This window comes from Bos indicus, chromosome 29 (assembly GCF_029378745.1).
Source record: "Bos indicus isolate NIAB-ARS_2022 breed Sahiwal x Tharparkar chromosome 29, NIAB-ARS_B.indTharparkar_mat_pri_1.0, whole genome shotgun sequence".
NCBI lineage: Eukaryota > Metazoa > Chordata > Mammalia > Artiodactyla > Bovidae > Bos > Bos indicus.
The window spans coordinates 5,800,221-5,813,825 of NC_091788.1; the positions used below are offsets into that span (position 1 = coordinate 5,800,221).

General features: G+C 40.4%; 1 protein-coding gene across 1 annotated transcript; it reads right to left on the reverse strand.

Annotated features, from left to right (window-relative positions):
• Window positions 1-338: 338 nt before the first annotated feature.
• On the reverse strand, window positions 339-9,833 carry LOC109553994 (tripartite motif-containing protein 64-like). The gene is made up of 6 exons (XM_070782413.1): window positions 9,423-9,833; window positions 8,832-8,927; window positions 7,681-7,924; window positions 7,081-7,103; window positions 5,603-5,684; window positions 339-826 (listed from the first exon to the last, which is right to left on the reverse strand). Exons 1-6 carry the CDS (start codon window positions 9,831-9,833, stop codon window positions 339-341), a joined length of 1,344 nt encoding a protein of 447 aa, XP_070638514.1.
• Between the last annotated feature and the right edge of the window lie 3,772 nt (window positions 9,834-13,605).

Consider the following 13,605-nt stretch of genomic DNA (forward strand, 5'->3'; position numbering starts at 1 on the left):
TTTATAATTTTGTATAGTTCTAAAAACCATTGATTATGTAATTTAAAAGTAGTGATCTTTATGGTATATAAATGTAGTTTAAAATAATCCTTATTTTAAAAAGAAAAGCGATTGACTATATTCTATGAAATACTCCATAATAAATGTTTATTAAAATTTAATGAACAGATTCATGCGTACAACACCTTTATGCCATTTTATAAACATACACTCACTATGTTACATTAAGTAACAATGTGCTGCTGGACACAGTCAGGTATCCTGTGGCCTCCCATGACGTGAAGGGCAGCAATATCCCCAGAAAAGAAGCCCCAATAATGGTCCAAAAAATGGACAATTCATGGAGATTTAAGGCAAAGGAAAGGTATCATAGGGGAGGAGAAGGCAGAAGGAAGGAAACTATATATGAGGGAACTTCTGAAAACATCATAGAAGCTCACAGTTCCATTGTCATAATCCAAAAACACGCCAATCTTACCCAGAGGCCTTTTCACAAACTGCACTAAGGGTGGGGAGGTGGTGGACAGAATATACTGACTGTTCACCTTTGTAGAACACAGAAAATATGCTTCTTCAGCACCAATACTGATACTGGTATCACTTGTGAAGATGCTTTTACAGACCCCCAAAACCCAGCTGGAAGACTGGGCCACGTCCAGCTCCCAGTAATGCCTCCCGGAGGTGAAGCCCCAAGCTCCCCAGGACACAATACATGATCTGCCCTGGGGCTGTCTGGACGCGATGGGGTGATCATCCTCAAACAGCACACTTGCATCATCAAGGATCGCATGGTGAACGATCGTTGTCAGACTCAGAACATTATCCACTGTAGAAAGAATAAAAACTGTGTTAGCCAGTTGAATTTCCATGTCTCTGAGAGGCAGAGGCTTTCTACACAATAAGCTTTTTTTATCAGAGAAATGCAAATCAAAACCACTATGAGGTACCATTTCACACCAGTCAGAATGGCTGCGATCCAAAAGTCTACAAATAATAAATGCTGGAGAGGGTGTGGAGAAAAGGGAACCCTCTTACACTGTTGGTGGGAATGCAAACTAGTACAGCCACTATGGAGAACAGTGTGGAGATTCCGTAAAAAACTGGAAATAGAACTGCCTTATGACCCAGCAACCCCACTGCTGGGCATACACACTGAGGAAACCAGAAGGGAAAGAGACACGTGTACCCCAATGTTCATCGCAGCACTGTTTATAATAGCCAAGACATGGAAGCAACCTAGATGTCCATCAGCAGATGAATGGATAAGAAAGCAGTGGTACATATACACAATGGAGTATTACTCAGCCATTAAAAAGAATACATTTGAATCAGTTCTAATGAGGTGGATGAAACTGGAGACTATTATACAGAGTGAAGTAAGCCAGAAGGAAAAACATAAATACAGTATACTAACGCATATATATGGAATTTAGAAAGATGGTAACAATAAACCAGTGTACGAGACAGCAAAAGAGACACTGATGTATAGAACAGTCTTATGGACTCTGTGGGAGAGGGAGAGGGTGGGAAGATTTGGGAGAATGGCAATGAAACATGTAAAATATCATGTAGGAAACGAGTTGCCAGTCCAGGTTCGATGCACGATGCTGGATGCTTGGGGCTGGTGCACTGGGACGGCCCAGAGGGATGGTATGGGGAGGGAGGAGGGAGGAGGGTTCGGGATGGGGAACACATGTATGCCTGTGGCGGATTCATTTTGATATTTGGCAAAACTAATACAAATATGTAAAGTTTAAAAATAAAATAAAATTAGAAAAAAAATAAGCTTTTTAATTTTCCTTCTCCAAGGAAATCAAAACAAAGACAGCAAAGGGAGTTAGAGTGACTCTTCTCTGAAGAATAAAAGTTATTACTATCTCTGTGGCATACAGAAGTACATCAAATCAAAGAGAAAATTAAAAAAAGACATATATCATGAACTGCATAAAGTCTGACTTAGGTCAATCTCTTCATAGTTTACTTTAGGATTCACCAAAAAGCATTGATTCTTATATTAGAAAACTTTTCTTGTGTCCTTTGTACTTAATACTATGGAAACTACAGATGGTACTTTGTTATCACATGGACACTTATGGGGGTATTATCTGTACCTATTACATTTTCAAAGGTCAAAAGAATTGATAGAAATCCATCTGTGAATAATTTGGGAGCTTCAAAAAAGATATTTTAACTGACAGTGTTCATGCATCCCTTGCCTTAAAGTTGTTGTAAGATTGAGAGCATTATAATTCTTCTACCAAAGCCCATTTCAATTTTTCTGTCATTTATTCCTAATTTTAGAAATAATAAATCTTCTTTGTACAATGTGTAATAAATGTAGCTATAATGAAGTGAAAGTGAAAGTGTTATCCTTCAGTCCTGTTTTACTCTTTGCGACCACGTGGACTGTGTGTAGCCCACCAGGCTCCTCTTTCCGTGGAATTGTCCAGGCAAGAATACTGGAGTGGATTTCCATTCCCTTCTCCAGGGATCTTCCCGACCCAGGGCTCGAACCCGGGTCTCCTGCATCGCAGGCAGACTCTATCATCTGAGCCACGAGGAAAGCCCATACAGTAAATTAAAAGCAGCAATGACAGATTTAAGCTCAAGAGTGAAATAAACTGAGTAAACAACATATTGATGGTCACTCACAGAACTAAATATTCAGTCTCTATAATCACAGTAACAACCTGGTTGCTCTCCCTTTGCTCATCCTATATCATAAATATGTGTGTGTGTGTGTGTGTATCTGGTTTTGCATTTTCAGGAAATTACAGGTGGCAAACATCAGACTTGGTGTTTATAATGTGACTATAGAGGCAACAAAAGAATCTGAAATGCAGTACTTGGATGCAGTCTCAGAAACCACAGAATGATCTGTTCATTTCCAAGGCAAGCCATTCAATATCACAGTAATCCAACTCTATGCCTCAACCAGTAATGCTGCAGAAAATGAAGTTGAACAGTTCTAGGAAGACCTACAAGACCTTCTAGAACTAACACCCAAAAAAAGATGTCGTTTTCATCATAGGGGACTGGAATAAAAAAATAGGAAGTCAAGGAATACCTGGAGTAACAGGCAAATTTGGCCTTGGAGTACAGAATGAAGCAGGGCAAAGGCTAACAGAGTTTTGCCAAGAGAACGCACTGGTCATAGCAAACACCCTCTTCTAACAACATGTGAGAAGATTCTATACATGGATCACCAGATGGTCAATATCGAAATCAGATTGATTATATTCTTTGCAGCCAATAATGGAGAAGCTTTACACAGTCAGTAAAAACAAGACTGAGAGGTGAGTGTGGCGCAGACCATGAAATCCTTATTGACAAATTCAGACTTAAATTGAAGAAAGTAGGGAAAACCATGAGACCATTCAGGTATGACCTAAACCAAATCCCTTGTGACTATGCAGTGGAAGTGAGAAATAGATTCAGGGGATTAGATCTGATATAGAGAATGCCTGAAGAACTATGGACAGAGGTTCATGACACTGTACAGGAGGCAGTGATCAAGACCATCCCCAAGAAAAAGAAAAGCAAAAAGGTATATTGTTGTCTGAGGAGGCTTTATAAATAACGGTGAAAAGATGAGTACATAAAGGAAAAGGAGAAAAGGAAAAATATGCCCATTTGAATGTAGAGTTCCAAAGAATACCAAGGAGAGATAAGAAAGCCTTCCTCAGTGATCAATGCAAAGAAATAGAGGAAAACAATAAAATGGGAAAGACTAGAGATCTCTTCAAGAAAATTAGAGATACCAAGGGAACATTTCAGGCAAAAATGGGCACGATAAAGGACAGAAACGGTATGGACCTAACAGAAGCAGAAGATAATAAGAAGAGGCAAGAATACACAAAAGAACTATACAAAAAAGATGTTCATGACCCAAATAACCACGATGGTGTGATCACTCACCTAGAGCCTGACATCATGGAATGCAATGTCAAGCGGGCCTTAGGAAGCATCACTATGAACAAACAAAGCTAGTGGAGGTGATGGACTTCAGGTGAGCTATTTGATCCTAAAAGATGATGCTGTGAAAGTGCTTTACTCTATATGTCAACAAATTTGGAAAACTCAGCAGTAGCCACAGGACTGGAAAAGGTCAGTTTTCATTCCAATCCCTTAGAAAGGCAATGCCAAAGAATGCTCAAACTACTGCACAACTGCACTCATCTCACACGCGAGTAAAGTAATGCTCAAAATTCTCCAACCCAGGCTTCAACAGTACTTGAACCCTGAACTTCCAGATGTTCAAGCTGCATTTTGAAAAGCCAGAGGAACCAGAGATCAAATTACCAACATCTGCTGGATCATAAGAAAAAAAAGACAGTTCCAGAAAAACATTCTATTTCTGCTTCATTGAATACACAAAGCCTTTGAATGTGTGGATCACAACAAACTGTGGAAAATTCTAAAGAGATGGGAATACAAGATCACCTGTCTCCTGAGAAATCTGCATACAGGTCAAGATGCAACAGTTAGAACTGGACATGGAACAACAGACTGTTTCCAAATCAAGAAAGGCATAAGTCAAGGCTGTATATTATCACCTTGCTTATCTAACTTAAATTCAGAGTACGTCATGAGAAATGCTTGACTGGATGAAGCCCAAGCTGGAATAATGACAGTTGGGAGAAGTATAAATAATCTCAGATGTGCAGATGATACCACCCTTATGGCAGAACGTGAAGAAGAGCTAAAGAGCTTCTTAATGAAAGTGAAGGAAGAGGGTGAAAAAGTTGGGTTAAAATCAACGTTCAGAAAACTAAGATCATGGCATCTGGTCCCATCACTTCATGGGAAATAGATGGGGAAACAACAAAAAAGTGATAGACTATTGGGGGGGGAGTGGTCCAAAGTCACTGCCAGTGGTGACTGCAGCCATGGAATTAAAAGATGCTTGCTCCTTGAAAGAAAATTTATGACCAACCTAAACAGCATTTTTAAAAGCAGAGGCATTACTTTGCTTACAAAGATCCATCTAGTCAAAGCTATGGTTTTTCCAGTAGTCATGTATGGATGTGAGACTTGGACTATAAAGAAAGGTGAGCATGGAAAAATTGATGTTTTTGAACTATGGTGTTGGAGAAGACTGTTGAGAGTCCCTTTGACATCAAGGAGATCCAGCCAGTCCATCCTAGAGGAAATTCGTCCTAAATGTTCACTGGAAGGACTGATGCTAAGGCTGAAACTCCAATACTTTGGCACCTGATGTGATGAACTCACTCTTTTGAAAAGTCCATGATGCTGGGAAATACTGAAGGCAAGAGGAGAAGGGAACGACAGAGGATGAGATGGTTGGGTGGCATCCCTGGTCCAGTGGACACGAGTTTGAGTAAACTCCAGGAGTTGGTGATGGACGGGAAAGCCTGGCGTGCTGCAGTCTATGGGATCGCCAAGAGGCAGACAAGACTGAGCGACTGAACTGAACTGATAGAGGTAGAAAAGGTGTTAGCAACTTCAGGAATTTATGCACCACCTTCATAACCAAAAAAGAAAAAAAAAAAAAAGAAAAATAAAATGAAAATGAAAGAAGGGTTGTTCCCAAGAAGCTCTAATGAAATGTAGTCCTGATCACCAAAAGGCTGACTCTTACCTCTGAAGTTGTTCAGCATGTGTAGAAATCCAGAGACAGGCCAGGAAGGGAGCTCTGGGTTCACGGGCTGAGGCTTCTGTATCTGTGTCAGATGAGTCCTGTACAAAGGACATCTATTCCATGTCAAGACCAATGGCTAATCACATGAGCATGGCAAAACAGCAGACTTTACCACAGGATCCCATATGTTCTCAGGATTCTCCTACTTTTGGTGATTTGCATATATAATATATTCTACTCATTTGAGAATATAAAAATGTTGCCATATATTTTACTAAATAGAAATTACATCAAATTTCATTTTCCCCATTTTTCTCAGACAATATTCCAAATTTGTACTCACTAAACTTCATTCCCTTCCTCAATTCCATCCATTCAAAGATCCTGGGTATTTTACAGAGAGCAAAAAATTCAGGCTAAGCCTGTGAGACTTCACTCACAAAGTAGTCATCAAGGATACATTCTGTGTCTAAACAGAAGTGCTCACTGACCAGACATGTTTACTCTTGTCAGTCCAGCAAAGTGACCCAGGTCCAACCTGGCTGTCCTGGTCCTGAACGTCTCACTTAGAAGTGGGTAGCAGAAAGGTGCTCTGTGTGAAGTCCTGCCTGCAGGGCGCTTGCTGTGATGGAACAGGCTGAGTCACTGCTGCTCAGTATTAACAAAATCACAGTCTCTTGTCATGGTAGGGAATATGCCTCTTTCATGCCTTTTTCACCTTTCAATCCACTAGGATAGGTGCTTCCTCTGTGATGTCTTAGAAAAATCCCTCGCTAAGGTTTATTGTGGTCAAGCTGGAGAGAATGGGTTGAGTAGGTGGAACAAAGCCCAGAATGGCAGCAGGTTTTCAGATATAGTTGATTGCAGTCAAATGAAAAGGAAATGACTGAGACCAAGGGTCAGAAACCCTTGAAATTCTTTTGAAATAAAATAGAAAATGGCCAAAAAGACAATGTGGTAATCCATATGCTAGGGTTCTGTACTTGTGGATTCACACATGCATTCAATCTGTACATTCTGGGCTATGTATTTGCTTATTTATTCTTTTATTTTATCATAGGATCAGAGCTACTATTCTAACTATGTTTCATATACAGTGCGTACCAGTCAATCCCAAATTCCCAGTGTAAACTTCCTTCCCCTTTGCTTTTGTTCTGAGTGGAAAAAATTCACAAAACATTCCAGAAACTTCCAAAAATGTAAAAATTGAAAATGCCACATACCAGGGAATGACTTATGTAGCATTTACTTTATACTGTATATGTTGTAAAGTTGTCTAGAGATGACAAAATGTACAGGAGCATGTGTATTAGTTATCTGCGAATAACATGTTATTATGTATAAAGAATCCTGTCCTGAGATTTAGATATGGGGGAGGACCTGAAATCAATCCCCAGGTCCCAAGCAAGAACTTTGGGTCCAATTCATCAAAAAGACAAAAATGTTTCAGAAATCAAAAATCATTAATGTATACTCACGTTTCCAGCACATTTTCCAAGCCCTGCAAAGGAAAAAAAAAATCATGTTAATCATTAGAGTTCTGTTTCCATCTCCTATTCGTATTCTTGTTTCATAATAAGACATAGTTTTCTAAATCTCTTCTAAGTAACACTCAGAAGCAATCTTCATAACAGACCCTAACCTAAGACATGATGGGCTTCCTCAGGTCTCATTAAGGAAGCAAAGGGGACAGGAAGGGTCTGCACAATGCTGCAGCAACATCTAGGTTTCCAGTGTCACTCACTGCCCACTGCTGTCTTCAGGAAGTGATCTCACCACTTATGGTAACAATTAAGGTAAAGCAGACAATTGCATAAAAAGAACCATCGGTTGCATTAAAATTGATACCAGTTCTAAATATCTTGTCTGTATACAGTAAGAACCTCAGTGTCTTCAGGAAGAGTGGATAACAGAGAGTGCCAAGGGTTTAGGGGAATGTATACTGAGATTTACTCCAAGAAAATTAACTTCCCCCTGGTCACAGAGTCTTGCTGATTGTGTAATCATCTGTCTGGATAGGTAATATTTCAGTGTCACAGCACTCGTCTAGAAGAGTATTTCTCTCTCTGAGGATGGACCCTCCTTTCTCACCTGTAGCAGCTCCATGTCCGGCTTGTGGCACATCTCAGTCAGCTCTTTGTACATTTCTTTCAGACTTTCTCTGTACTGAGACATTCTGAACACACTCTCCTTGAGTTCTTCACAAATCTCTTTGGCTTCTCGCTCCAGGGCTTCCAGATGCAGTTGCTCCTCCTCCCGGAGCAACAGAAGCATCCTCTGATATTCAAGCTTGATCATCACCTTCCTTAAGGCCACATAGTCCTGCAGAGATAGTGGATCCAAAGCATTACGTATGTTCACATTCAAAAGAAAACTCCAAATATTATTTCCTTAGTGTCATCAAGGAAGTTCCTGACAAACTGCCACATGTATTCAAAGAGTCTTGAATATTTTCAGGTCCTTATTGCCCAGGCTTTCTCTGAATTCCTAATCTCTTTGCCTATTTAAATCAAGTCATCTGAGGGACCCCAGGCTGTCTCCCAAGGAAGATTCTTCCGGGATCTTACTCCATCAGTTATTTCCTCTCCGACCTGAGTCTTGTTTTTCTCTTGTTCCTTTCTCTGATTCTTCTAAATATTCTTTCATGAAGTAAACCTCATTTTGAATATATGTATTTTCTTTTTTCCTTCATGCTGACTCTCTTCAGTCGTGCACAACTCTTTGTGACCTTGTGGACTATAGCTCACCAGGCTCCTCTGTCCATGGTTTCTCCAGGCAGGAATACTGGGGTGGGCTGCTATTTCCTCCTCCAGGGCATCTTCCCAACCCAGGGATGTAATCCAGGTCTGTTGTGGCGCCCGCACTGCAGGCAGATTCTTTACCCCTGAGCCATCAGTTTTCCTCTAGGTACGACTCTCTTCCTCTCTTCTCCTTCACAGTCACAGTTAGTGCAATGCATCTTATACCCCATGTCTGAAAAGGCTTTTTCCAATCTTCAAAATGTGGCCTTGGAATACATTTCATGCCTTGGTCTTTGAATATACTAGCATTCTTTGAACTACCATATATTAGCCTGTTCTCATTCCAATTACTGATCAGTCATTTGAAACCACTCCTCCAGGGAAGAGACCAGTAGCCTTTCACAGGAACTTACATTGGCCTAAAAAAAAATCTAAGGTAAAATTATATCAATATTTATACAAATAAATAGGAACATTTTTATTCTTACCTCAAAGGACTGAGTTGTGTTAGCTTCCTGATTCAGACAGATTTGGATTTCTTCTCTCATTTTCCATAAAGAGCTCATTCTCTTCAGGAGTTTCTCCTGCAAAATACCCACAGGATTTAGTGACACAGAAGATGACACTGTAAATTTAATCCCCTTATTCATGAGAAAAGGCATTTATTAGTTACACAGAAAACTTGACTTAGGAGGCTGTTGTCAGACTTTTCCACATTAATTTGATGCCAATATTTGAATATCAAGGAATAGAACTGTATACTAGAGAACTGGGGGAACTTTACAGATAATGGAATCCATGTCCCATGATACTTAGACTCAGACTCAAATAGCCCGAGTAAGAAAGCCTCAAGCTCCCATCACAAGCCTGTGTCCCTGGTGCCACTCGCCCCGGGATGCTGCATTTCCACACGTGTGGACAATTGGGCAACAACACTCAGAGGACACATTATATGTGAGGATCCACATTCAGAAATCCCACCTCCACTATCTCCACCCCCATCACCATCATAGCATCCTCATCTTCCTCTCTGACTTAGGAGCCTCTGGATCCCAAACTGCTTGAGAGGCATCACCTACCCGGTATTCCTCAGCAGCCCTGTGTATTGGACTGTGGCTGTGAGCTGCGTGCTCGGGGCATTCAGAGCAGGGCCCACAGAGCAGGGTCTGGTCAGCCTCACAGAAGAGGCCTTTGGCTTCCTGGTGTGTCACACAGATCTGCTCCTCAGAGCTGTGGTCGTGGTCAGCTCTGGCCTGCCTGGTAAGGGAAGCCAGCCTCTTGAGGGCAATGTTGGTTTTGTAATCGGGCCTCTCTGATATTCCCCTGCACTCCGGGCACCTCCTTGGAGTCTGGCCTTCTTCCCAGCAAAGGCTCAGACAGGGACGGCAGAAGCTGTGCCCACAGTCTATGGTGACAGGGTCCAGGAAGCAGTTCATGCAGATGGAGCAGGTGAGTTCACTCTGGAAGACCTGCAGTGTGTCTGAATCCATGTTTCTGAAAATTAAAGAAAGAAATAAGACAGGGTAAGAGAAAAAGTCTTTCTTCTGCCCTCATTGGGAAAAATAAATCCTTTGGACAAAGTCCTGTCTTGAACTCTAATTTCCCTATTTGCTTACCTCCCCAGAACAAACCTAGAAATGGTGACTGTATACACCTTGGATTTACTATTATACAAAAGATGAAATACAGTAAGAGTCCTTAGCAACTTTTTTGTTTCAAATAAACCAGGATTTCAATCATACTAAAATTATTAATACATGGAGAAGCTTAAAGATTAGTGTGAGTGTGCTCACTCCTGTCTGACTTGTTGCTACACCATGGACTCTAGCCCACCAGGCTCCTCTGCCCTTGGGATTTCCCAGGCGAGAATCCTGGAAAGGGTTGCCTTTCGCTTCTCCAAGGGCTCTTCCCAACTCAGCGGCTGAACCCATGTTTCCTGCGTCTTCTGCATCGGCGGGTGGACTCTTTATCACGGAACTCCCTGGAAGCCCCTTAAAGATTAGAATGGAGGGTAAGTGTTGGGATGACTTCAGAGTTACTTTATTAGCTGACTCTGACAGAAGCACACACAGAACCTCAGTCTGTCTCTCTCTCGACCTCCACGACTCCCTGACTGGAAGCCACACTAGCACACCCTTCCTTTCTCTCCTCATGGCCTCAGTTCCTTCCATCATCAAAGTGACAGAAGTGCTTTTCTAAAGATAAAGAAATTTGTTTACAAAGAACTTAAACTTCATACAGTCAATGTTGGCTTTAATCTGATATCCTAAAGAGTTCAGAGCTTGCTTCCAGCTTAAATAACAAAACTGCTCCTTTCAAGATAAAAAGAAGAAAAAAAAGAATGTCACTTCTAGTTCAGTAAAGCAAGTTTTCCCGGGGTTGGTTCATATCATCATAGTATGTCATATTTTGAACTGGTGAATGTTCAGGTATCACAATAATCAGGAAACAATAGTCAGCATGAATATAATCATTTGTAGACTGATAGCATCAAGGACTATGATAATATTAAAACAATAATAGGAGAACTTAATATGTGTTGCCTAGTATTTCTCAGCATTGAATTAAATCCTTTCCTATAGATTAACTGCTTTCATCATCTCAACAATATTTACTAATTTTTTATTTTTACCCACATTTGATAAGGAGGTTACTTGATATCGTGTAGGCAAAAATAAGTTATTTGTCTGCAAATCCCACATGGAATCAATGCTTGAGGAAGTGCTCAAACATAGATAGTACTGACAGAATAAATACAACTAGCTTTTGTGTCCAGGACTGCCATTAAAGTTTTATTTTTAACTGAACATATCAGAATTTCATTGTACCTTGATCAGAACTCACTTTGGTTGTAGTTAATGAAGTTTCCACTCCTTTTCAGTGGGTAAGTCTCAAATTCAGTTCAGGATTTAGATGCTCCACTGCTGGTGGCAGAAACTTTGAAAAGTCTTCACAGCTCAGCCAACTCCACACACCACAGCTCTGGGCTCCAGAGAAGACTGAACTTGGTTCTTGCTGAATGTTTAATATTCTCCAATGACCACGCCCATTTCTTCCAAGTGATAGGGTTACCAACTCCATGAAAAGGTATAGGTGCACATGATTAGATTTTGCAGAGTTGGAAACACATCAGGATGCCAATGATTGAATTCAAATGTTTGAAACCTACTTGATCCAATCGCCAAAATCCAACCTCTGATAAAAGTCTCATCATGAATTCACCTTTGTAACTTACGGAGTTTTGTTTTGGAATAAACTATCCAAGTATAAATTTCACAACTCCATTTAATGACCTAATTATAGTTTTAATAGCACCTACCCATCTAGACCTATCACCCACTAGATTTACTTGCCTTTCTGAATTTGCCTGCATTCATTCGGAGATATTTCTTCAGAATGAGGAATCCCTCACATTCTATTTTTCAAGCCGGATACTCAAGCTCCCCCTAAATACACATACTGCTCTGGCCAGGATAGCCAGAAGTTGTTGTTTGGAAGTAACTGAACTCTGCAGGACTGAATTTCATATCTTCATTTCACAAACTATATGATAGTCTAATTGCAGCAACCAGTAATCTCACCAGTAACAAGTGAGAGTGTGTGAGTGCTAAGTTTCTTCAGTTGAGTCAGACTCTTTGCAAAACCCAGGGACCGTAGCCCACCAGACTCCTCTGTCTGTGGGATAATCTAGGCAAGAATCCTGGAGTGTATTGCCATGCCCTCATCCAGGGGATCTTCCCAACCAAGGGATCGAACCCTCAGCTCTATGCGTCCTGCATCGGCAGGTTCTTTACCATTAGCGCCACCTGGGAAGCCCACAAGTGAGAAGAGGGACGTGAGTTTCCTTCTAGGAGTCACGGTGACTCAGCTTGTTCCATCACAGCAAGCCTGCTTGTTCTCTAAAACCCAGCAAACTTTGCCTTACCTGACATGGAATAGGGGAAGGGAATGAAGTTCAATGAGTTGAAAATTGAAATAATGTCTGAAAAAAAGAGGAAAGGTTAAATTGAATATAATTTATATTTTGAAAACATAATATGGTAAGATTTTATATTCCCAAAGGCACCATTGCTGGTTTTTAATTTTCTCTGTATTATAACTGAATATACTATTCATTGCACAAAGAATATTTATTATTTGTAAAATCGGGAAGAATTGACAAAAAAGATTAAAATTGTCTTAGGTCAAATAATTGTAAGGATCATATACTGAATCTAAATATTAGATCCATATAAAGTAACTGAAAGGCAAGAGATATGTGAACATGGTTATCTGGAACATCCTTTTTGAAGTTTTCTGTATTCATTGATGAAGTGCGATCAAATTTTTGGACCCTTGAAAATGTAATAGGTAAAAAAAAAAAAAAAAAAGAAAAGAAAATGTAATAGGTAGAGAAAACCCCCCAATAAATATCCACATGATAGCAAAGTGCCATCTACGTGCTCCATGCCTTTAACAAAAGGGACACAAGAAAAACTTTCTACTAAAAGATAAAAATAATGTTTTGGGTGAGTCCTGAAATAAAGTATCAAGATAACGGAGCTTGTGCGTGCTCAGTTGTGTGTGACTCTGTGACTCCATGGACTATATAGCCTGCCAGGCTCCTCTGTCCATGGGATTCCCAGGAAGAATACTGGAGGAGGTTGCCATTTCCTTCTCCAGGGGATCTTCCTGACCCAGAGATCAAACCCTATCTCCTGTGTCACCTGCAGTGGCAGGGAGATTTCTTTTGCCACTGAGCCTCCTGGGAAGCCCCAAAGTATCAAGAGGCTGACATTAAATCAGACTTCACAGTTTATAACATACCTCTCTTGCTTTTGTTTTACTCTCTCTATGTGATTGGAGGTGTTTCTATATGCGGTAGTGATACTAATAACTTTTGTTCTTCCTACAAAAGTCAGTCTGAACTCTCTGGGTTTTGTGCTCTGTCTTTCCTTGGAGAAGGGAAACTGAACTAACTCACTGAATAGAGAGACTTTCTCTCTGAGGATATGGAAATGCCATTAACTGACCTGGTTTTTCTCTTTCTCCCTTGGATAACATTCTCAGTCAGAAAATTACCATTCACAATGTGAGCCTTTCAGAGGACGATACAAGTGTGATGTTTTGAAATCACCATTACTGATTTTTATTTTGAAAAATAAACATATAACAAAAAATGTAAGTGTTGCTACAGAAAAATATTGAATCAAAAACAGTATATAAAGGCTTCAGCTCCATAGTTTGAACTCCTACAGCCCAGAATTCCAAGGCCACTGCAGT